General features: G+C 41.9%; 1 protein-coding gene across 1 annotated transcript in view; it reads left to right on the top strand.

Annotated features, from left to right (window-relative positions):
- The first annotated feature begins 6,718 nt into the window (after nucleotides 1-6,718).
- Nucleotides 6,719-22,611, top strand: part of nlrc3l (NLR family, CARD domain containing 3-like) — a 29,599-nt gene continuing 13,706 nt past the window's right edge. Inside the window, exons 1-9 of the mRNA XM_080732356.1 lie at nucleotides 6,719-6,750; nucleotides 7,140-7,198; nucleotides 8,821-8,937; nucleotides 9,419-9,511; nucleotides 12,966-13,152; nucleotides 14,947-15,079; nucleotides 17,991-18,083; nucleotides 20,125-20,252; nucleotides 21,019-21,246. Coding sequence (XP_080588482.1) covers nucleotides 7,170-7,198; nucleotides 8,821-8,937; nucleotides 9,419-9,511; nucleotides 12,966-13,152; nucleotides 14,947-15,079; nucleotides 17,991-18,083; nucleotides 20,125-20,252; nucleotides 21,019-21,246 — 1,008 coding nt within the window. The 5' untranslated portion in view covers nucleotides 6,719-6,750; nucleotides 7,140-7,169. The remainder of the gene's footprint in view (nucleotides 6,751-7,139; nucleotides 7,199-8,820; nucleotides 8,938-9,418; nucleotides 9,512-12,965; nucleotides 13,153-14,946; nucleotides 15,080-17,990; nucleotides 18,084-20,124; nucleotides 20,253-21,018; nucleotides 21,247-22,611) is intronic.

Here is a 22,611-nt window from a genome sequence, read left to right as displayed (position 1 = left end):
GACGGGGTGGAGTACGAGCCTGACGGCGTGCCTGAGGATTGGATGAGGATAGCAGAGCTGCAGGCGAGGAATAAGAGACAGCTGCCTCACCTCAAATGCAGCTACCCTCTGGAGCCCAGGGTGAGTGGCGCACTGGAGCGCTAACCTTTTCATGTCAAGGACCACCAAATCAAAATGTACTTGGCCACAAACCCCAAAATATTTAGCGCCCGGGTCCCCCATACAAGATTTAAAAGGTTAAAATGTTGAAGAGAATTTGGTGCTCATTTTATTTGTTTTTCCTGTATCGCAGAATATTTGCTTGAATCAAACTATTTATGTGGTCGGATGGGTGGGCTGGTTGGTTTAACGATCAATAAATAAAATAAAAAAAAGGTTTTAAAGAAATGCGATTTTTTTTTTAAAGAAATGCGATTGACATTTATTAACTGTTTTTTTTTCTTTTTTTTTTAATTAACTTTTGGGGCCCACTTGCAATACATTTGCGGCTAACCACCAGCATTCCCCGGCCTACAATCTCTTTTCTTTTCTTCCCCCTTCAGCCCAGCCTCGGCCCTGACTTCATGGTCTCGGACGAGGAGCTTCGCCATGGCGACCCAGAGGAGACCATGCGACGGGCCACCCTGATGCCGGGCCAGCTGCAGGAATCCCTGGCATCGCACCGCATGTCCTACATGGGCCCTCCTCCTCCTGGCACCAGCGCAGCCGCTGCTGGGCGTCAGTCTCTGATGCCCGGTCACCGTCCGAGGAACTCCTCGGCCGCTTCATCGTCCTTCTCGCGCCAGGAGACGAACAGGGGCTCCAAGCGCCCTGCAGCCAACGTGTCCCAGGCACTTTCTCCTGAGGTAACCGTACCGTCCCACCCGTTACACCTATACATTGTTTTGCTTTTCAATCCGGGACGGCGTCTGTGTCACATTAGCTGTTATACATGATCATCTTTCAGAAAACTAAAAGGAAGCCTTTTTTCTTTCTAATCTGCATGGACCACTTCACCCATGAAGACAGGTTGAAACCTGTCTTCCTATAATTGGTACCTGTCTCAACCAGTTATCGGTAGACTTTTTTGGTCATTTTCAAGAATGGTGGCTTCTATTTCAGCATGCTAACGTTCCAGGAAGAGTGTCTGTAATTTCTATTGGCTTGGAATCCCCATTGTGATGTTTGTAGGCATGTTTTTGAACAGTCCATAGCCCACCAAAGAAGGCTACTAAATGCATTGAAAATGGCAGAAGTCTTATTAAAACTGTACATGTGCTATTTTTCTTTTAATCTTGAAAGGGAGAACTGCTGATTTAGAAGGCATTTGTAGACTCAGCCTTGGTCTTGTGTTTAAATGTTTTATATATTTATATAGATATACATTTGAGTGTTTTCTTACATTTTCTTTACTTTCCTGCGTCTCATTTCACATGTGTGCATTCTTACTGTTGTCAAACAGGCAAAGCGGAAGGCCACCAGCTGCTTCCCACGACCTCTAACTCCCAAATCCAGAATGCTCCAAGCGTCATCGTCACGCGCTGATGTCCGTGCTCCACTCAGCCCAGTATGTTTTTTTTCTTTTTCCCTCCAACGGTCATCTATCATAGTGCATATTGGCAGAAACCTTCTCCATATTTTAACTTATGCTTTGTAGTAAAGGAACATTGTCGCTGTGATGAGTTTGTCGATGGGCCGGCTACATTTGAATTCTGAAAAGTAACAGTTTTGGACGTGAGGTTTCCACCTGACGACAATATTTATAGATTTGATATTTATAAAGTCTCCCGTCACTGTCTGTTGACTGGTTTAGCTTTTTAGCTTGAGAACCACAAGGGGGATTTTGATAAAAGTATTATAAAATGTGCCCTAAACCCACAAACGGGTACCGACCCAGTATTTGGGTAAACGTAGACTTGTATGCCTGCTCTTAGTAACGGTCACCATTTTCTTTTTAAAAGGTTAATCGGAGGGAGACTATGTGCTTCACCATCGAAAACACTCCGAAGAAGAACAGCTACCTGCAGAAAGGGCTCAACAAGCTGCGAAGCTCCACACGAAAGTCCCCTGGCAGAGGCTCACGCAAGTCTCCCGCCGCCGCCGCCCACGACAAACCGGCACGGAAGGCAACGGCGTCGGGGACGTCCCGTGTGCAGTCCACAAGCACAAAGGCTTCCAGGGTCGCCTCGCCCCCGGTGGTTTCCGGAGGACGCCAGCGGAGGTCACCCAGAGGCACCGCCAGCAGCAGCACGGCTGGCCTGACCTCTAGTGCTCGCAAGGTGAGCACACTCTCTACTCCACATGACTCCTTTTATTCATGTCATTTAGTCATGACTGCTGCAGGAATGCTTGCAAAATCGTTGGCTTAAAAAGCAGTGATTCTCAAACATCTTACTTTCAAGGACCCCCAGTTTTATATTGTCGTTGTCGAGTGAAAACCTTGTATGTCCAAAACCATTCGTTTTGCATTTATCATTTTAAAAATGATTTAAACCAGTGAAAACGGCCGATCTACAAGCACACGACGCCTCGCACCGCGAGCCGTTGTGTGCTTGTAGATCTGCTGTTTTTGCTACTTTTGCGTGACAGCCTTGTATGATGAAGCAGGGCTTTACTTTGCGAAAGAACGTTCAAATTTGAAACTTGGAGATACAAGGTTTCCACCTGACAACGACATGCTATATTTGGCACCCATTTTGTTATGCTTTCTATCAGGGAACCCTGTGCCTCAGCAATGTACAGTATCTGCCCACTGCGTGTGGAAAAGACTCAATTCAATATTTCGACTTGTTACTAATCCCTGGTACGTTTTTTAGGTCTTTATGTCTGCTGAAATGGACAAGAGAGACTGACAACAGGTCTAGGAAAAATCTTATTTTTGGTCTATGGGGCTTGGTGTGGTGGAAGTTATTTTATTCTTTTTTTGATCACACTTAAGTGGGATGTTTGAATACAGTATTTGTGCAATTGGTACATTTGCTCAAGTAGAGTAGGAGACTCAATTCTCCACTGGTCATCACATTATTGGCTCAGGAAAGAGACAAAAACTGAAATAACACTTCATGGGGTGTACAATTTAATTTATTTTTTAGGGTGAACCAGTACCAGAAGTACAAAAAAGAATATTTTCCTTGGAGCACAAAGCATGTCACTTTGCATTGGCACGATCTTGGGTTTAAAAATGTCGGAAGTATGCTTTGTCACCTGCACTTGTTTAACAAACAAAGCTATGTTGTCATTCTCAAGCTTTGTCTATATTCTTTATCTATATTTGCTCATGAATGCGGTTCAAATTGTGTTTGTGTACGTACACTCATTAACCACTTTAACCCCACCATCCATATTCTGGGGTTGGAACATTGGCCAAAAATGGCCGATCTGCAAGCTTTCAACGCATACCAAACGCAACTTTTTTTTTTTTAAATGTATTGTGTAGATAGATGGAAAGCGGTCCAACTCGGGACCCAGTTTACCAAGTCTAAAGGGTTGAAGTGGTTAATGTGATTAGTGTTATTTGTGTGTCTGTTCATTAATGTGTTTCATTTTGTTTCTTTCACAGATGATGGGCTTCCGGATGAAGGTCTAATGGATATCAATTTTAAAGTTGTATATAATGTGTTTGTATATGCAAATTTTAATAGTTTTTTGACCACTACAACAATCTTTTACTTCTTGAATCATTTTAAATAAAGTATTTTACATTCTAAACGTGTCTGTATAACCTTCTTAACCTGGTTTTCATTTATTATTATTATTATTTTCAATGCATTGTTTTGACTTGAATATCAGTTTCTCAAAGGTTGTCCTTTTTTAGAGGTTAAAGCCCTCCCTGCCTGGTGAAACATTTAGTAGAAAAATGAAACTGGAGAGCATCTTTTTATTCACCCGATCGTTTTTTAGAGCTACCAGTGTCTGTCCACTGGTTCTCAAAATGTGGTCCAGGGGCCTGGTTCCAGGGGGTCTCCAGCAGAAGTTAGTAAGGTGGCGTAGGAGGTAGAGTCCAACCTTCGATCCCAGGCTCCCCCAGAGTTGTGTCTAAGTGTCCTAAGAGTGAGACACTGAACCCCTAATTGCTTACCAATGTAGGATCACAATTTTAACCCTATATACATCAGCTATTGAATATGGCAATATTGACATTTTGAACATTTTAGCTCAAGTCTTCTACGGCACAAGCTGTTTTCAGATTTGGGTTTCTGTTTTCCACACAAGATACGAGGCATATAGAATGTGGGTTTTCACCAGGAGGTTCTCTCTAAAAGTGTAAACAGAGCTGTTACATTGAAGGGAAGAGTATCTTTTCTAAAATTGTGAATCTTTCTATAAGTCATCAGCCACTGTCACAACCAGTCATGTTTCAGGGCTAGGTGGGCAGTGCAGCTCACTGTGAATTGGGCAATATTTTCCAAAAAATGGGAACATTTAAATGTGTGCTTTGGAAAATCAAGTCTAAATAATAAAGTATGCGATGACATGATCATTAACATGCACGGTATGCTACATCGTAGAATACTGTGCATGATTATGTAGCTTCATCAGACAACATTTTACCCTTCAACCTGTTTGCCACAACCTTTTTTGACAATGGAGTCCACATATGGTACCGCAGCACCTCAAAAGTCTTTAAAAACAAGTTCCCAAACAGCCCAAAATAAACTGGTTAGGCTACTGCTTAACTTTCCATTTCGGGCTCACCTTACCCCTGACCAAGTGTGGGTTGGCTCATGGTAGCTGACAAGAGTACAGCATCTTGCAATGGGCCTGGTATACAAGATGCACATGTACCTGACAATATTTCCAAAACATCAAGGATGTTCACAACTACAATACCAGAGGTTGCTCCACAAATCACATCCAACCCAGATTTGGCTCAAGCAAAGGGTTTTCTACCCTCCTTTAAAACCGTCTTAAGTCTGAATCTCCTTTCCATCTAGATTCTCTGCATTCTGTTAAGTACTGCTGTCAAGGTCAAGATCCACCTGAGCAATATGATGTGAAAGCTAATTTACCAATGTATATTTCACTGTGTAAAAAAAGAAAGAAAAAGAACGGACAGAATCCGTTGCACAGGGGCAACTCTGACTGGCATGCAAAAGGATTTTTTTTTTAGCATAGTACTGTTTTATTTATCTGTCATTTATTGTCATTTATTGTCTGTCATGTTGTATGAGTAAGTACTGAGTAAAAAAAAAAGGGACCCCATTTTAAACGAACCCAAAAGCTTTCTTGTGGTGTTTATCCTTACTTGTATCGGTGAACTGTATTGTCATGTACTTTTTTCCTATGCAAACCTAAAGTATTCAATTAATCAAAAAAGAAGGAAAAAGGGGGGGTTTCTCTAGCAACAGTCATAACCCTAGCCCTGGAGCCACTGTCATGTCCAGTCATGTTCCAGGCCTAGGTGGGCACTGGGCAGTGTACTAGAAGGTCCTGGGTTCGATTCCCGCCGGGGAAGCTGTGGGCGCTGGGGGCGTGTTCCTCCACCCGCGTCATCAGCACCCACACCCTAGGTGGGGTTGGCGATAGGGCCTTTCTGTGGTGAGTTTGCATGTTCTCCCCGTGTCTCCTTGGGCATAGGCCCTCACGCAAAAACATGCAGTAGTCCTGGTTTCTATACTACCTCCCCCTAGCCAGCCAGGTGCTCCCTAATGTCCCCTGGCGCGGCAGGGGGAGAGCGGAAACCAGGAATACAGGTTAGGTAGTCACCGGGTGAGAAAAGATGGGTTACACAAACCGTGGGATAAAAAATATAAAGGGTCAAAAAGAGAGAGAGAAAAAAAAAATGTGAATAATGTATAGTATAGCTATACATGATTTGAACATGCACGCATGATATTCTTCATCAGTGCCAGTTCTAAAATGATTTAGCTCAAGACCCAAAAGAGAGATTACACCTTTAAATGCCTGGGACCCAACCAGGCTACTTTTGCTACTTAAACGTTTTGTTTTCTAAATTATGGAATTTCTTGGATTTTCTTTTTATTTCTTCATGAAATTACTGAAATAAAACACTGAATTTAGTTTTTGGATTATTATATGTATTTCTTTGGAAATGTTTAGAAAAAACAAAAAATAAAGGGGCCCATAAAAATGTGGCCCAGTGTCTGTGGGAACCAGTTCAACCAGTTTGCCCCAATCCGTGGGGTTATAGCGACACGTAGCGATCAAAACTAGTCAGTGCAGCCGAGCCGAGCTTCCCGAAACCGAAACAAACAAACACTGAGACAACTGCACTGCAGGATGGGATTTATGGTTCTTTGAAGTGAGCTGGATCTCTGTGATCCGTTCCTTTCTGTTCAAAAGACTCATTGGCTCATTTTAGTTACTAGTGTAGATTTTGATTATAATTACAAATCACTTCAACCCTGTCCCTATATACATTTATTTCTGACATATATAGGTACATACCGATTTTTCTACATTTTATTCATTGGAAAACCTGTGAAATGGGACATTCTACAATACTTTCAGTACATTTTGATACCAATACTTTTGTGCTTTTACTCAATTACATTTAAATTAATTCCGAACTTCTACTTAACTTGTAGCTGAGTGTTTCTACATTGCAGTATTGATACGAATGTATTTGAGTTCTTTTCCCACATGTTCATTTAGAAAGGAACGGTTCCCCACAGCGAACCGGATCCCATCGTTCATTTCAAAGAGCCGTTCAAAAGACTCGATTCGTTCGCGAACGTCCCACCTCTACAGGAGACCCACACACACACACACACACACACAGGCGGAAGGGAAGTAGCAGTGGTACCAACGGTGAGTAAAACAAAAAGAAAAACAACCGTTTCGGGGTCGTTTGTTTGTGTTTTTAGTGCGTTTGAGTACAACATTCCTGTAAAAGGTTTGTATTTGGTCAAAGCTTTATGACAGCGCGTAGCATAATTTGCTGTAAACCTATGTAAAACCACTTATAAGGTGGGTATGAGTGACTGTGTGTACTATAGGGCCAATGCTATGCTGTTATCTGTTGTAACTGCACAGTAGTGTAGTATCAAGTAGTAGTATTTATCAACTGCATGTGTGTGTGTGTGTGTGTGTTTGTGTGGGTGTTTCTAATGTCATTATGTTGTGTTAAAGTCACATTTATGTAACTGGAATAACGAATGAATAACTTTAATGTTTTGATGTCAATGCATTCTCCTCAGACACGGAAGTGACACTGTCTGCATTCAATCATGTCCATGATGGACACGGAGGCTGAAAGGTAATGGATTACACCAAGTGTTTCTCAAACTTTTAACGTTTCAAGGTCTCCCCCTTAACTCTGACAGTGTACACATGGAACCAAATGGACCCGCCAGGGTTCATTTGGTTCCATTTGTACACTGTCAGAGTTACTGACTTGTATGGGTCAACTTTAGACCCCCATAAAGGAACCCACAAAGTACCTGGAATCTACTGGATTACACAAGTGTTTCTCAAACTTTTAACGTTTCAAGGTCTCCCCCTCTGACAGTGTACAAATGGAACCAAATGGACCCTTCAGGGTTCATTTGGTTCCATTTGTACACTGTTAGAGTTACTGACTTCTTGTATGGGTCAACTTTAGACCCCATAAAGGAACCCACAAAGTACCTGGAATCCACTTTGAGAACCTACTGGATTACATCACCAGTGGTGGTAAAAGTAGGCTACTCACATTTCTGTACTTAAGTGAAAGTATCAATACTGCAGTGTAGAAATACTCTGTTACAAGTAAGTCCTGGGTAATGTTTTACTTGAGTAGCAGTACAAAAGTACTGGCATCAAAATGGACTTAAAGTACCAAAATTAAAAGTACTCATTATGCAGAATCAATGTAAGTAGCCTACATTTACTCAAGTCTACTGCACTTAGTACAATTTTGAGGAACTTTTACTTAACTTAAATCTGACCCATCTTTATCAGCTGCAACATTAAAGTGATAAAGTCATTGCTAATTACTGTCCAATAATATGATTGTGAAGTGGACCATTCTGCACAATGTGGCTACATGTACGTTTGGTACTGTAAGTCTGTTTTTAATGACTATCTTTAATACGTTTGTACTTAATGAATGAAAGTGGCATTTTGATATTCCATGTAAAATGTAATTTGCCATTAGACTTGTTCCCATACTGATTAGAGTGTCAGAAAAGCTGCCGATGCCGCCTAAAATACTGGTATCGGTATCGGCGAGTATGTCATCCTATACCAGAGTATTTGTCATTTACAGCAATCAATTATTTTGTATTGTGAAAGCTTCTGTTGATGTTGTTCACTATTGTTATTTGCTCTTACTGTACTACTTATATTATTATTTTACTAACTTGTAGCTGCACTTGGAACAATTGTTAATGACATTTGTATTTATCTTAGATCAAGTGGTCTTCCAGGGTGAGAGTTATGGGGGGGTCTCTCAGAGTTACTCTAAGGGTCCATTTGGGACCTCTTCAAGGGACCTTGAGAGTCCCTGGACCCCACTTTGAGAACAACTGTAGATTTTCTAAAAGTATTAGATCGGTACTCTGTATCGACCGATACCGGAATCGGTATTGGAAAGGACAAAATGGTATTGTTACATCTCTACTCTATTTGCCACAGTGACAGTAAGTTGGGTGTGTGCAGCTCACAGCACGGCTCAAGCTTGTAGATCTGCTATATTGGAAAAATTAAGTGATCAATAAGAATTATTAGTATTATATTATAGGTCAATCTACCCAGCACGGCTGTGCTTTGATCTTGTAGATCTGCTATTTTTCAATAGCTAAGTATAAAATAATGAAGGCTCCCTCCACCTTGGGCCCTAGTAACTCAGTCCCACTTTCCCCCCTCTTGTGACGCCCCTGGGTGTGTGTTCACTCACAGGTCGGAGAGGCCGCCGTCCAGCTACGGATCCATGAAGAGTGATGAAGAGTTGGTGGTAGAATACACTGAGAACGAAGAGATGGAGCTTCCTTCTATAACCAGCCAGGCCATCACAGGGTCAGTTTCAATCTGATTGTTGATATGATTTAAGTACGGGCACTGCTACATCACAGGCTCACTGGTTACACTATGATTATTATAAGATTTAAGTACAGGTACTTCTACTTCACTGGATCAGATCTACATCACTGGATCAGTTGCACTTTTTTGTATTATTTTAAATACAGGTTTCTCTAGTCTACAACACAGGGTCAGTTGCACTGAAATGATTATTTCTTACCGTTGAACTGTGAAGGATACAGGCCCAGGGCTTAAAGTGGTTAAAATACTTTCTCTTCAAAGCTGTAGATTATCTCATAATGGCCCTGTCCCTGGATTGTGAATGACATTCCCAGCAGATCCTAAAAGAGTATTTCACCATTATATGGTTATTAGTCAGTGTCGGTCCATTTAGAATGAATACTGCTCAATTGCCATAATCAACATCACGTTTTAAATGTAAAATAAAACTTTGTCTTCGTTTGGTTGTGTCTTCCAGGGTGAAGTTGAACTGCGTCGACTATCCGGAAACCATCTTCACTACGACTACACAGCAGACCAAACCTGGAGGAGGCGCTGTCTTTGATACCAGGTAAGGAACGTAGTTGAAAGGTGTGCTCGGGTGGCACAGTGGTAAAGTGCCTGCCCACCACCGCAGAGGTTGCTGGTTCAAATCCACTGTGGCGCATCTGGCTTTGTCGCATGTCTATACCAGTGGTTCTCAACCTTTTCAGGCCGTGACCCCCAAAATAATCATATTTTAACCGGGGACCCCCCACCCTGCACAGGCACTTGGAATTATAGGAGTTGACGTTACATTTAGTTTGACTCGATCTATTCCATTGTGAAAATAGCAGCTCTACATGCTCACAACGCCTCGCAATAGATCGAGTCAAACTAAAACTCAGCCTCTAATATTTGACAATTTGACCAGAGGTACTAAAACGCTCTTTAAAGTCCTTAAATTGTCACTTTAGAAATGTTCAGATACTCTCTATTAGTACACTTAAACTTTATGTTGGTTTGCTTACTGTTGAGTGAGAAAACAAAGTTAACGTTTAGCTTAACACTGGGCACCCCCCAAGTCCCGACCCACAGGTTGAGAACCACTGGTCTATACGAATACAACTGGGTCATGTTTGGGGGAGGGAAGCCGGCAGGCAGGGTGATATTTGTCACTGCACATACTACTACAGTCTGAGGCGGCACCTGTCAGCAGGGAGTGTTGGGCGGGACGAGTAGGATGACAACTTTTCTACGTCCTCCCGGTGGGGGCTCCTTACCTCACTGGCAGCTGAGTCAGTAGGATACAACGGGCGTGACAGCGCACAAATGTGAGGGGAAAGGAATCAATTGGAATAACTACTGAATTGGAGAGAAAAATGGGTGAAAACAAATTAGGTATTGTTTTCAGGATGTTTTCAGTAAAAAAACATTCATTTTCAACACTATTAGTATTATCATCCAAAATGTAACTGCAAAAATGTATGAAGAGATTTGTAAAAAGCAATTTGAGATTTGTGAAAATGTAAAGTGCGTTAGAAGTTAAAAGTTATTCTAATTATTAAAAAGTAAATACACAGACACCACTGAGAGGCGCGATTGAGTTGCTTTAACCAAATCAACCGTAGCTTTTCTATTTTGAGCACACATTCTGCGAAAAACATATTATGGCAATGTATTTTTGATGACTTTTTGCTAAAGTAGCAGATCTACAAGTGCACAGCACAATGATTATCTGTCGCACCCCTACTTCACTGAATGACGGGGCATTGTCTCAACAGGCAAGGGTGTGTCATTTTACTCCTGCTTTTGTTTTAGCACTGAGTGGAGGTGATCGGGTTGCACTCGCAGCGTGCACATGTGCTGTGTTATTTTAACAAGTTGCATTCTTGACCAAAACTGCTGTAGCGTACAAGCAACATATTACCAGCCTGTGGTTATGCAAAAATAGGAAACCTCTTGGGTCTACCGCAGGGCAGGAATTTCACGGAGGCCATGGCTGATGTTCGCCCTTGTTTTGGCCTAAAATCATATCTCCTTTGCTTCTTTACGGTCAATATTGTTTTTAAACACCAGTGTCTTGTTGAGATTCGGAATTTTGAAATAATTAAAAGCTGTATTCATGTCATGACCTTTGCAGCCCCTGCATAGGCCTTTGTGCCCTAACAAAAACACAGCAAAGGCCAAGTGGACTTTCCCCTAAAATGATGAAATTCCAGGCCTTTTCGACAGAATAAGATGGGTCACGAATATCGACGTAACACTGCAACCTGAGCCCATCCATTCCCTGAGCCTGGTTGCTTCTGTAAAAAAAAAAGTGAGATTTGCAGCAGTGCTGCGTTTTTTGAACCACAGGAGGGGGAGGAAATAAAATCTAATGTATAGGCCCTGTCTAGCCCTTTTCAACCTTTGAACAGTGGTACTGCCTGAAGGTCAGTTTGTCCCCCGAGCAAGTCACCACTTGTGCTGAAATTGGCCTGGGGTTCATAAACATTGAGAACTACTGATTAAGAAGGAATTTGTAGAATCAGCCTCAGGTTAAAACTTGTCACAACGTTTTTTGTGACTCCCAAATTGTCACCTGCTGCAGACCCCCATCTGAAAAGTTTTTGTACCAGGGACCCTCAGAACAGAAGATTTGTTTGATTTGCATGACAGTATACAGAAAATATGCATAATATGTTAGTGCTTTTCATAGGAAAGGTGGCCGGTTTTGTTGTTGTGCCGGCAAGGTAAGAAACCCTAGGAGGACTTGTGCTAGAACCTCACAATTTACATTTACATACAATTGAATGTATTATATATTAAAAAAAGAAAACACTAAAGTCTAAAATGACACTGATGCTTTCTTGGTTTTGATGGGTTAATCAGTGGTAACCAACCTTTTTAAGCCCACAAGCACTTTTTCTTCAAATGTGTAAGCCGAAATCTACCACCACAATATGTTCCAAAAAAAAAATTGTAAGACATCATATTTACTTTATGCCATTTCTGACAGGCTCAATCTATTTGCAATTTTGCATACATCCACGCAAAGGCTAGTTGTCTCAATATGAATAAACAATTGCGGAAATTTGTATATTTAATGACAAAGATCCACTCGGATATCAGAAAAAAAAAAACAGGCTACTGCTGCTGTTCCTCGAAGTGCCTGGGTCAAAACACTTTCAATATTTCGAGGAGGCATATCCACAGCTAGCTCCTTTCGGAACCTCTCCCTCCGCTATACAGCTCCGAGATGAGGTTCCTGCTCATAATGAGCCCATATGAGCTTTTCCGGGGATCGTTCGCCACTTTTTTACCATTCTTACCTTCACCAAACATCGTATCCAAAAAGGAAAGGTCCTATACCCATCTCTCACATGTCTACTTTTTTAACGGCGGGGGTCAACCAAGCGATGTGTTGAAACAATACTTTTTAAATCGATCATTTTGTCAACAAGTTCCATGTCAGCCTGTGGCAATTTCTTGGCCCGACTGCTTGGTGGCTGCAACACAGATTAATGGCGAGTGACGTGTGCAGTGCACACATAATACCGCTTCCGTAACATTTCACTGGAGAAAACATGGAACTGGCTGACAAAACAAGCAATTTAAAAGTATTGTTTCAACACATCGCTTGGATTACCCCATGTGAGAGATGGGTATAGGACCTTTACTTTTTGTATACGATGTTTGCTGAAGGTAAGAATGGTAAAAAAACGTGGCAAACTAAAAGCTCATATGGGCTCGTTATGAGCAGGAACCTCATCTCGGAGCGTATAGCGGAGGGAGAGGTTCCGAAAGGAGCTAATCCTCAGTATACGAGCAACCCCTCTGTCTATGTAATCCACAATTTTACTGAGATCTCATTGACTCACACTTTTCAAGAAGGGAACTTTCATTGTCGCCTCCTCTCCCACTACACAGACACACTGTCTGTGATCTACCCGTGATGCATTTCGCAATCTACCAGTAGATCATAATCTACTGGTTGGTTAGCCCTGGGTTAAATCATACCTATACCCCCCGCCCCACCCCCACCCCCACCCTGTCCCCTCCAGGTGCTTTGATGACTTGGAGGAAGTGGAGGAGGTGGACGAGCCCGAGGAGGAGTTTGACGACTATCCCGTAGCGGACTCTCCTGAACCGCCGCCTCCTGTGGAACCAGAGGGACCAGAGGAGCAGGAGGAGGCCAGCCTGCAGCCCGGCAGGTTCCACGAGGAGCAGTGCATGCCCTACTTATTCAAGGTGAATGGATGTGGAGGAACCAGTGTTGTTTTGGACAGCAAATTTTGATTTAGTTTTTTAGTCATAGTCTTTTGAATAAAATGTCATTTAGTTTTAGTCATAATTTAGTCACCTGAAAAATTTTAGTTTTAGTCTAATTTTAGTCCACTAAATAACGTACGTTTTTAGGCGACTAAATCTACAGTTGATTTAGTCAACTAAAATGTATTTTGGCAGGCCTTGATGGCATCGTAATGACCGATTTTACACTTGATTGCGTGCTGAAAATAGCAGATCTACAAGCTCACAACGTGTTGCAACGCGACGCGTTGTGAGCTTGTAGATCTGCTATTTTCAGCACTAGTCCCTCCCTAACGTTTTAGTCTATTTTTTTTTTTTTTTTTTTTTTTGACGAAATTGTCAATATATTTAGTCTTAGTTTTAGTCATCACAGCGTATTTTTTATTTCGTTTTTATTTAGATTTCGTCAGTGAAAAAATGCAGTCGACAAACATTTTTCGTCATAGTTTTAGTCGATGAAATCAACACTGGGAGGAGCCACTGTCCTACATGGCTGCAGTGAAAGTGTTGCGAAGTGTCACCGGGCGCGTTGAGCAAGTTGGGCAGGTTGCTTCCTTAACTGCTAGTGTGTGTGTGTGTGTGTGTGTGTGTGTGTGTGTGTGTGTGTGTGTGTGTGTGTGTGTGTGTGTGTGTGTGTGTGTGTGTGTGTGTGTGTGTGTGTGTGTGTGTGTGTGTGTGAATATTGCTTAATTCTTACGCCGTCGCATGGTGGTGTCATGCACTGAAAAGAGCTCGCAGCGCGTTGCGCTTTTAGATTGGCTGTTTTTGGCGATCAACTGTTTTCGGGTCATGAATAGGGTAAATACAATGCACAAGTAGGTAGTATCGATACAATCGATTCTTTGCACTGCCGATTCGATACGATGCAAAATAAAACGATATGATTTGATTTAGCTGTTTTCATTTTGATATACTTCGATTTTTTTTTAGTTAAAAACGATATTTTGATATAGTTACTATATCGTTACACCCCTAATCCAACCCCTTGTCATGAATGTTTGGTATGAACTATAATCCTTAAACTAGACTCAGACTACAAGAGCTCTGAGTGGTTGGAAGCAGGCCTGGAATTTTGTCATTTTAGGGGCAAGGCCACTTGGCCTTTGGTGTTTGAGGACACAAAGGCCAAATGCCAGGACAGGAAGGCCGTCAAATAAAACAAGATTTTAGTCCATTGAAAGAATGTGTTGAATATAATGTCTAACCCTATAATCTGCAGTGAAATGGATAAAATTATGGTATTTACAATCTAATCCATGCTCAGCCCTCCACCAATCAAAGTCACTGGATTGGTTTAAAGATGGGGACTTGGGGGAGTTAAGAGTTAAGATTTCAGGATGTCAGAATCTCAACAACAACAAAAAAAACACTTGTCTAGTGTCTACATGACAATTAAGAGACACGGGTGTCTATGGTCCACATACTGTATTAATTGACCAGAAAGAGACAGAGGAGAAAGTGGTACAGTCAGCTTGGGTGTTAAGTCCACTGTGGCCTCAGGTCATGCCACTGGTTTGAGGGGTACAAGGCCAAACAGAGGGGCAACGGTGGCCATGGCCTTCACGACCTCCATGAAATTGCTACCCTGGTTAGAAGACTCTAGAAAAGTGCTGATTTTATAATTTTTCCTCCAGTTCATATGAACCTTTTCCAGTTCTTGACTTCTCTCTCTTTCTCTCTCTCTCTCTCTCTCTCTCTGCGTATGTGTGTGTGTCATTGTCTCTCGCCCTGCAGACCATGCAGACTGTGTTGGCAGACATGTCTCCTCATCAGTTTGAAGTGTTCAAGAGTCACACATGCAGCGGCATGGCCTCGCCAGACCATGCCGACGTGCTCGACGTGGTCGACTACCTGATCCAAATCAAAGGTCAGGAAACACACTCACGCACTAACCCAGGGGTCTTCAATGTTTTCAGGCCAAGGACCTCTTAGTTGAGAGGGAGAGATGAAGCAGGGACCACTAGAACCTTTTCATAGATTCCATATAGTTTCATCGTTTGACAGCACAAATCATCAGTGCATTTTGGATTCATGTCAATTTGTGTTTTCAGATATTTAACCACTTGAGCCGTCATTACCTAATAAACTTGACCTTTCACTCTGTACTTAGTCTGCTCTTTTTCCCCTCTACACCAGACCTCTTTGCTGAGAATAGCCGATCTACAAGCTCACAACGCCTCGCGCCCTGCGAGACGTTGTGAACTTGTAGATCTGCTATTTTGGCTACAATTCTCAGAATATGAACACTAGGGTTCAAGTTATTAATATAAAAAGCATTGGAGGATTTGGAGGACCCCCTGTAGTAACTCTGAGGTCCCCCTAGGGGTCCCGGACCCCCTGTTGAAGACCCCTGCATTAAAGTTCTCAGAGACCACCACTGATTTCAGCCATTTGGATTCTACAGAAGTATTTTATGGAATTTATGGAATGCTGTGGACCGAAAATAGCCATGCTATGCTATCATTGGTTATTTTAACACATTCACTGTCAATAATATTTAACGAAATGCCAGCTACATCCCAATTTTCCACGCATGCTACGCTTAGGCTTTGCTGAAAAAAAAAGATGCATGTTAAATGATCGAACAGTATGTAAGATATGTGCTAGTAAAGCTAGCATGTTTAGACGGCAGACCGAGCGAAAAACAGGAATATGGGCGTTTTCCTGCAAAATGTAACGTCATGGGATCACATGGAGATCCGTTTCTGTTTTGTTTTATATATACAGCAGATGCACATTGTTGCCATCATTTGATGAATGCGAATATCGTCAATGATTGAGTATTTTATTAGACAAAAATGGAGATCAGTACAAGTATAGTCAATACAATAAAAACAGTAGGTTAAGTACAGTTAAACACCCTGCCTAAAAGGAGCATCCCAAATAAGTCCTTTTACTGTCTTTTTTATGTCGGAAGTCCTTGGTATTCAATTTATGGACATAACAAATAGCAACTAAAAAAAAAGAACATTAAAAAATCATTGCAGCTATAAAAACACTATATCTACAAGGTAGGGGAAACAAGGGGGTGGGCTAAGGTAAGAGCGGGGTGCTCACTTCTCGCCTGTCTATGGGAGAAGTAAGCAATTTACCCCGAGTGAGAGGACATTATGCTCTGATAATGTCCTGTGTGAGGGGGTTATCGGACTCGGCTTCGCCTCGTCCGATAACACCCTCACACAGGACATTATCAGAGCATAATGTCCGACCCCGAGTGGTAAATAGCTTTTCTACCACTTTTTTCCGTATACATGAAAGAAAACACATAGTTGTAACTTGCAAGGATATTAAGTTACAATCATTATTGCCTATAAAACTTCCGCGACGACAGCAAATAGTTCCACAAACAACATCTTCTACTCACCACCAGATGACGCCAACTCCATGCAGAGAAAGATGTCTAGCATACAGCTAAGCTAACGTCAGTTAGAAGGACCGTTCCGGCCGTAAATAGAGGCTGTTCGCTTCCAGAAAGGCATAGGTTCAGAGAAAAGGGGCTTTAAAGTTGGCGGATTGCATTGGATCCAAATAAATCGGCGACGTCGTACGCACGTTAGTAAACATAGGACCGCTACGACCGTCATATGTTGGTTGGGGGAAAGGTGTTCCGACTACCTCCTGAAGTCCCCGGATGTACACTGAGGCGCATTGATCTCGTCCTCACACAACTGCGGTGGTTGTTCTGCCATAACCTCCGGAATTTAGCCAATCAGAATCCAGTATTTGAACATGTGACTAGAAAAAGTGGTAGAAGTGATAACTACCTCCGCCTCTGGCCTCCTGAAAGGTGGGTTTTCAGGGCAGTTTTGAAGGAGGCCAGCGAGTTACATGTTTTAAGGGAGGTAGTCAAGGAATTCCACAACTGGGTGGCAGTGTTGTAGAAGGAGAATTTGCCCATATTTGTCTTAGTGGGTTGTTTTATCAGATCGTTGTGTGCGTTCCCTCTGGTGTTGTGGCTGTGTTGTGGGGTGTCGCTAACCTTTTGGAGATGTTGGTCAGATAAGCTGGGAACTGAGGGGATAGAGGGCAGATAGTCATTGACTATTTTGAAAGTCAATCCCATTTTTAATTGTTTAACTCTGTCTTCAACGCTGAGCAAACTTTGGCTAGCAAAATGTGTGGGAGAAACGTGAAGCAATGGGCCCCAGGTCAAGAAGTAGTCAAATCAGTTTGGTGCAAGCATAGTCAAAGAGGGGCTGAATGGGGGCAAGAGTCCGGAGGGCATTCTGTTGACAATAGTGGACACAATTTCTGCCCAGGAATCTTGTTCTTTGATTTCCTTTTTGATTGTTGCCATGCTATCCCCAGACAGGTATTTGTCAAGAATACAGCCCAAATGGGTAAAACGTTGACCTTGAAATTGTATATTTATCTCACTTAGAGCAGTGTTTCTCAACCTTTGTTCTGCATGGGCACACTTTTCATGTCCCAAGAATCCATGGGCACACCAACATAATACGGGGGGGTAAATATCGTCGCTGTCAGGAAGAAACCTTGTATCTCCAAGTTTCAAATTTGTACGTTTCTTCGCAAAGTAAAGCCCAGCTTCATCATACAAGGCTGTCGCACAACAGTAGTGAAAACAGCAGATAGATTGGCTGTTTTCACTATTTAAATCATTTTAATCATCAAACGTTTCCAAGGTTTTATCGTTACGTCTCGTTGGTGTCTGGCAGAAACCAATGTATGTCCATAATTATGTTGTGTAACAAGCTCACAACGTGATGTGGGCTTGTGGATATTGATTGATTACTGATGATCTGTCGTTGTCATTTCAGGGCACGAGGACGCCGTTAGTAAAGCCATTGACACTTTGGAATACATGAAGATGGACAAGCTGGCCGAGGAACTGGAACTACGATGCATCAAATGTAAACCCACAAAGAACCGCCACTCAGCTGCCTGCTAGATATTTTATTTAGCTTTTTTACCTCTGTGATGTGCGCGCAACTGAACATAAAATAACTTGTCTTAGTTCTACTACCAGTACATGTCTTTCCCACTAGTCCCTCCCTGACATTCTAGTCAACTTTCTATTTGTTGACGAGATTGTCATATATATATATATACACACACAGTATATTTAGTCTGGTTTTAGGCATCATAGCTTAGTTTTCATTTAGTTTTCGTCATTGAAAAAGGCTAGTCGACGCCTCGTCGGACATTTTCTGTCGTAGTTTTAGTCCAGTGGTTCTTAACCTTTTCAGGTTAAATAATCATAATTTAACTTGGGGACCCCTCATCCTCAACGAGCACAAAGAGTTGAGGCATTACATATTGTATAACACAGTTCTATTGTGAAAAGAGCAGATCTACATGCTTGCATGTAGATCGTCTATTTTCAAAATTTCTGCCTCTAATATTTGACAATTTGGGCAATGTTTAATTTGACATTAAAGAGGTATTAAAAAGTCCTTAAATTGTCACTTTAGAAATGTGCAGATACCCTCTATACCAGGGGTTTTCAAAGTGGGTGACGGGGCACCCTGGGGTACCGCGATGCCAGTCCAGGGGTGCCGCGAGATAGTTTGATACATTTTCGGAATTCTTCGATATCATTTCACTATGCTTAGTAAAACAGACCTGATTTGCCTTGTACTTGAGTTCTTTTTTCCATCTACGACAACTCTCTTCACCAAAAATAGCAGATCTACAAGCTCACAACGCGTCAAGTTGTGATGCGTTGTGAGTTTGTAGATTTGGTGAACCTTCCCCCCAGAATAGGCATGCTGGGGTTCAAGTGGTTAAACGTCAAGTATAACGTTACTTTCATCAGTTCTGATGGAAACAGATATTTCTCCAATATGATGTAAGATTCTAAAAAATAACAGTGTAAAGGCCCTTTTCCACCGGCAGCGATAACGATGACGATAGCCATAAAATATCACAGTGATAATTATGCCTTCACATTGATGTCCGATAAAGTTATCGGACATCAATGTGAAGAGGCGCCAATTAACAGCCGCTCGCGCAGAGCGCACCTCCAGCTGTTTGTCAGAGACCCAGTTCCATATCACTGTGATCTTAACCACATCGTTGTTGATCCCAACGATGTAGTTGTCGGCTATCGTTGTCTTTATCGGTGTTGGGTGGATGCTGCCGATCCACTTCAATTGAAAACCCACTTTTTTAAATCGTTATCGTCATCGTTATCGCTGCCGGTGGAAAAGAGCCTTTACTCAGGGGTGCCGTGGATGAAAAAGTTATTTACAGGGGTGCCCCGAGTCAAAAAAGTTTGAAAACCCCTGCTCTATACACTTAAAGGGGCACTCCACCACTTTTGAACCTATGTTCATATAATTGATCCTCACTCAAAAATAGCTTTTCTTTTTTTTTTTTCTTTTTTTTTTTTCAGAGGAGGGCTGTGGGCAGGTCAGAAACCCATAGTCTTGTGACATCATCGATTGCCAATCCAGCTTATAGAAACTGCAGGCTTTCTATTCCTGAAAAGTTGCAATTTTAAAGTGGAAGCCATTGTTCTCTCGATAATAAAAATCTTTTTTTTTTTTTTTTTTTTAAATATTGATACATTTCTTTTTTTGGAAAATGATGATGTCACAAGACTATGGATTCCGAACTTCCCACAGCTCTCCTAGGAGACTTGGACTAAGTAGAAAAAAATTGTGATATTTTATCATGACCATTAGTGAGGACCTATTATATGAAGACAGGTTGAAAAGTGGTGAACTACTCCTTTAAACTTTATGTTGCTTTGTTTACTGTTCAGATGAGAAAAACAATGTTGCACATTAGGTTACTCATCTGGGGACCCCCCAAAATAACTTGGGGACCCCCCCCTGGGGGTCCCGACCCACAGGTTGAGAACCAATGTTTTAGTGGACTAAACCGAACACTGCTCCACAGTGGATGTGAGCGCCTCCTCCTCCTCATTGTCCGTCTCCTGTCTTCCAGCCTTCGCCCGCCTCAGAATGAGGAAGGACTTGAAGTACCGCTTCTACGTCATCCACGAGGGGGTCCCCCAGGCCGGCAAGCAGGAGCTCCTCAACAACATCTACGTCGAGGCCCAGCTCTCCACGCAGGTTGCTATAGCGCTCTGCATTTTTAATATCCCATTTAGAACGGGTACACATTATTGCGTACCATTTATTTTATGCTTTAACTATTGAAAAATAGCAGATATACAAGCTCACAGCGCGGCACCGAGTGCCGCGCTGCGAGCTTGTAGATCTGCTATTTTTGAAAAATCGTGAAAATTTGAATTTTGACCCGATTCTATAAGTGTCTTTTGAATCCTTCTAAGGTTTTTCGAAAAAAAAACGATGTTTCTATGTCAGCAATCTGGCCAGCCATCCTCAAAGAAAAGGTCCTTTTCACTTAACTGGAGCTCAGTTAGTCTGTTCTTGAGAGACTACTATGTCAGTGGGTCTCAAACCTTTTCATGTGAAGGACCCCCAAAATGATATGTATTTGGCCACGGACCCCCATCTCAAAATATTTAGTTCCAAAGAAGCAAAATTTGAGTTACAAACGTTCTCTTTGAAAATACATATATTCAAAGATTTGCACACATTTTTTCTCGACTTTTTTCAAAAATAGCAGATCTACAAGCTCGCAGCGTGAGCTTGTATATCTGCTATTTTTCACTGGTTAAACTAAAGCATTCAATAATTCTAGGCCTAAATGGGAAATCCTCTTTCACACTTCTGCCAGTGTGCCAGTGATCACCCTCCCTCCCCTGTGCCAATGTTGGCACCCATGCCTACGGTTGCCTACCCCTGCTTTAGGGGCAACCTGTTGAAGACACCCCTGCTTTTAATCCATGTGTTAACTGTGATCTTCGCGCAGGGCCACGGTGCCATCGACCCGTGGCACGAGCACCGATCCTACCCGGGCACCCCCCCTCCCCCGCTGCCCCCCCAGGACACCTTCGTCTGCGCCACCAACCTGTTCCGCCAGAAGAACAAGGCGGGCCAGCTGGTGCGCTTCGTCACCACCACCGGCCTGCCGGGGAGCGGCAAGACCGTGCTGGCAGAGAAGTTCATGCTGGACTGGTCACAGGAGGAGGCCAATCTGGTACGTAATTAACCCATTTTAGGCCTAGAATTATTGAATGCTTTAGCTATTGAAAAATAGCAGATATACAAGCTCGCAGCGCGGCACCGAGTGCCGCACTGCGAGCTTGTAGATCTGCTATTTTTTGGAAAAAGTCGTGAAAATGTGTGCAAATCTTTGAATATATATATATGTATTTTCAAAGCGAACGTTTGTAACTCACATTTTGCTTCTGGGGGGGTGGTCCCTGGGACTAAATGCTTTGAGATGGGGGTCCGTGGCCAAATACATATCATTTTGGGGGTCCTTCACATGAAAAGGTTTGAGAACCACTGACATAGTAGTCTCTCAAGAACAGACTAACTGAGCTCCAGTTAAAGGGATATTACACTTTCAAAAAACCTTTGGTCATTGTATGGTCTAATCAGGCTTGTATGAACACCCTGAACAGTTTTTAATTTGCTTCATTCAGTATTTAGATATTTGATGTAAATGTTACCAGCTCCAACACTTTACTTTACTTTATTTGTTTATTTAGACGGGACAATGCATATTAATGAACACTACATGAAAGCAATGTAAATAAGCCGGAATTAGCAAGAATGCTAAATTTCATCCGTAGTCCCCACATGAAGACAAAACAATACATACCAACAAACAGTAACCCTACATTAGGAGAGGGCGCCTAAGAACATACATACAAATACTATTTTTCCTCAACCAAGAGAAAACAACAAAAACAATACATATTACTAACAGTACCCTACATTAGAAAAGAAAAGAAAACCCAGGCCAGGCCCAGGCCCTCTCCACATACACACCCATTGTAACTTCAAACTCCATTTTAACCATGATAGATTCATTAAAAACACACATTATTTTTTCTGGTGACTCATAATACCCTCCTAATACGTGAGCAGACCGTGTTTTTTCAATAACTTTTTTCATTTATTTTCAATAAAATATTATTGTATTTAATGTTTTCCATTTTCCCAAAGAATTATTAAAAATAAAAGAAAAAGGTTATTGAAAAAACACGGTCTGCTCACGTATTAGGAGGGTATTATGAGTCACCAGAAAAAATAATGTGTGTTTTTAATGAATCTATCATGGTTAAAATGGAGTTTGAAGTTACAATGGGTGTGTATGTGGAGAGGGCCTGGGCGTGTTGGAGCTGGTAACATTTACATCAAATATCTAAATACTGAATGAAGCAAATTAAAAACTGTTCAGGGTGTTCATACAAGCCTGATTAGACCATACAATGAACAAAAGTTTTTTGAAAGTGTAATATCCCTTTAAGTGAAAAGGACCTTTTCTTTGACGATGGCTGGCCAGATTGCTGACATAGAAACATAGGTTTTTCAAAAAATCTTAAAAAATAGC

This window comes from Nannobrachium achirus (genome assembly GCF_963921795.1).
Source record: "Nannobrachium achirus genome assembly, chromosome: 8".
Classification (NCBI taxonomy): domain Eukaryota; kingdom Metazoa; phylum Chordata; class Actinopteri; order Myctophiformes; family Myctophidae; genus Nannobrachium; species Nannobrachium achirus.
The sequence above is the reverse complement of the archived record's forward strand: the minus strand, read 5'-3'. Positions and strand labels throughout refer to the sequence as shown.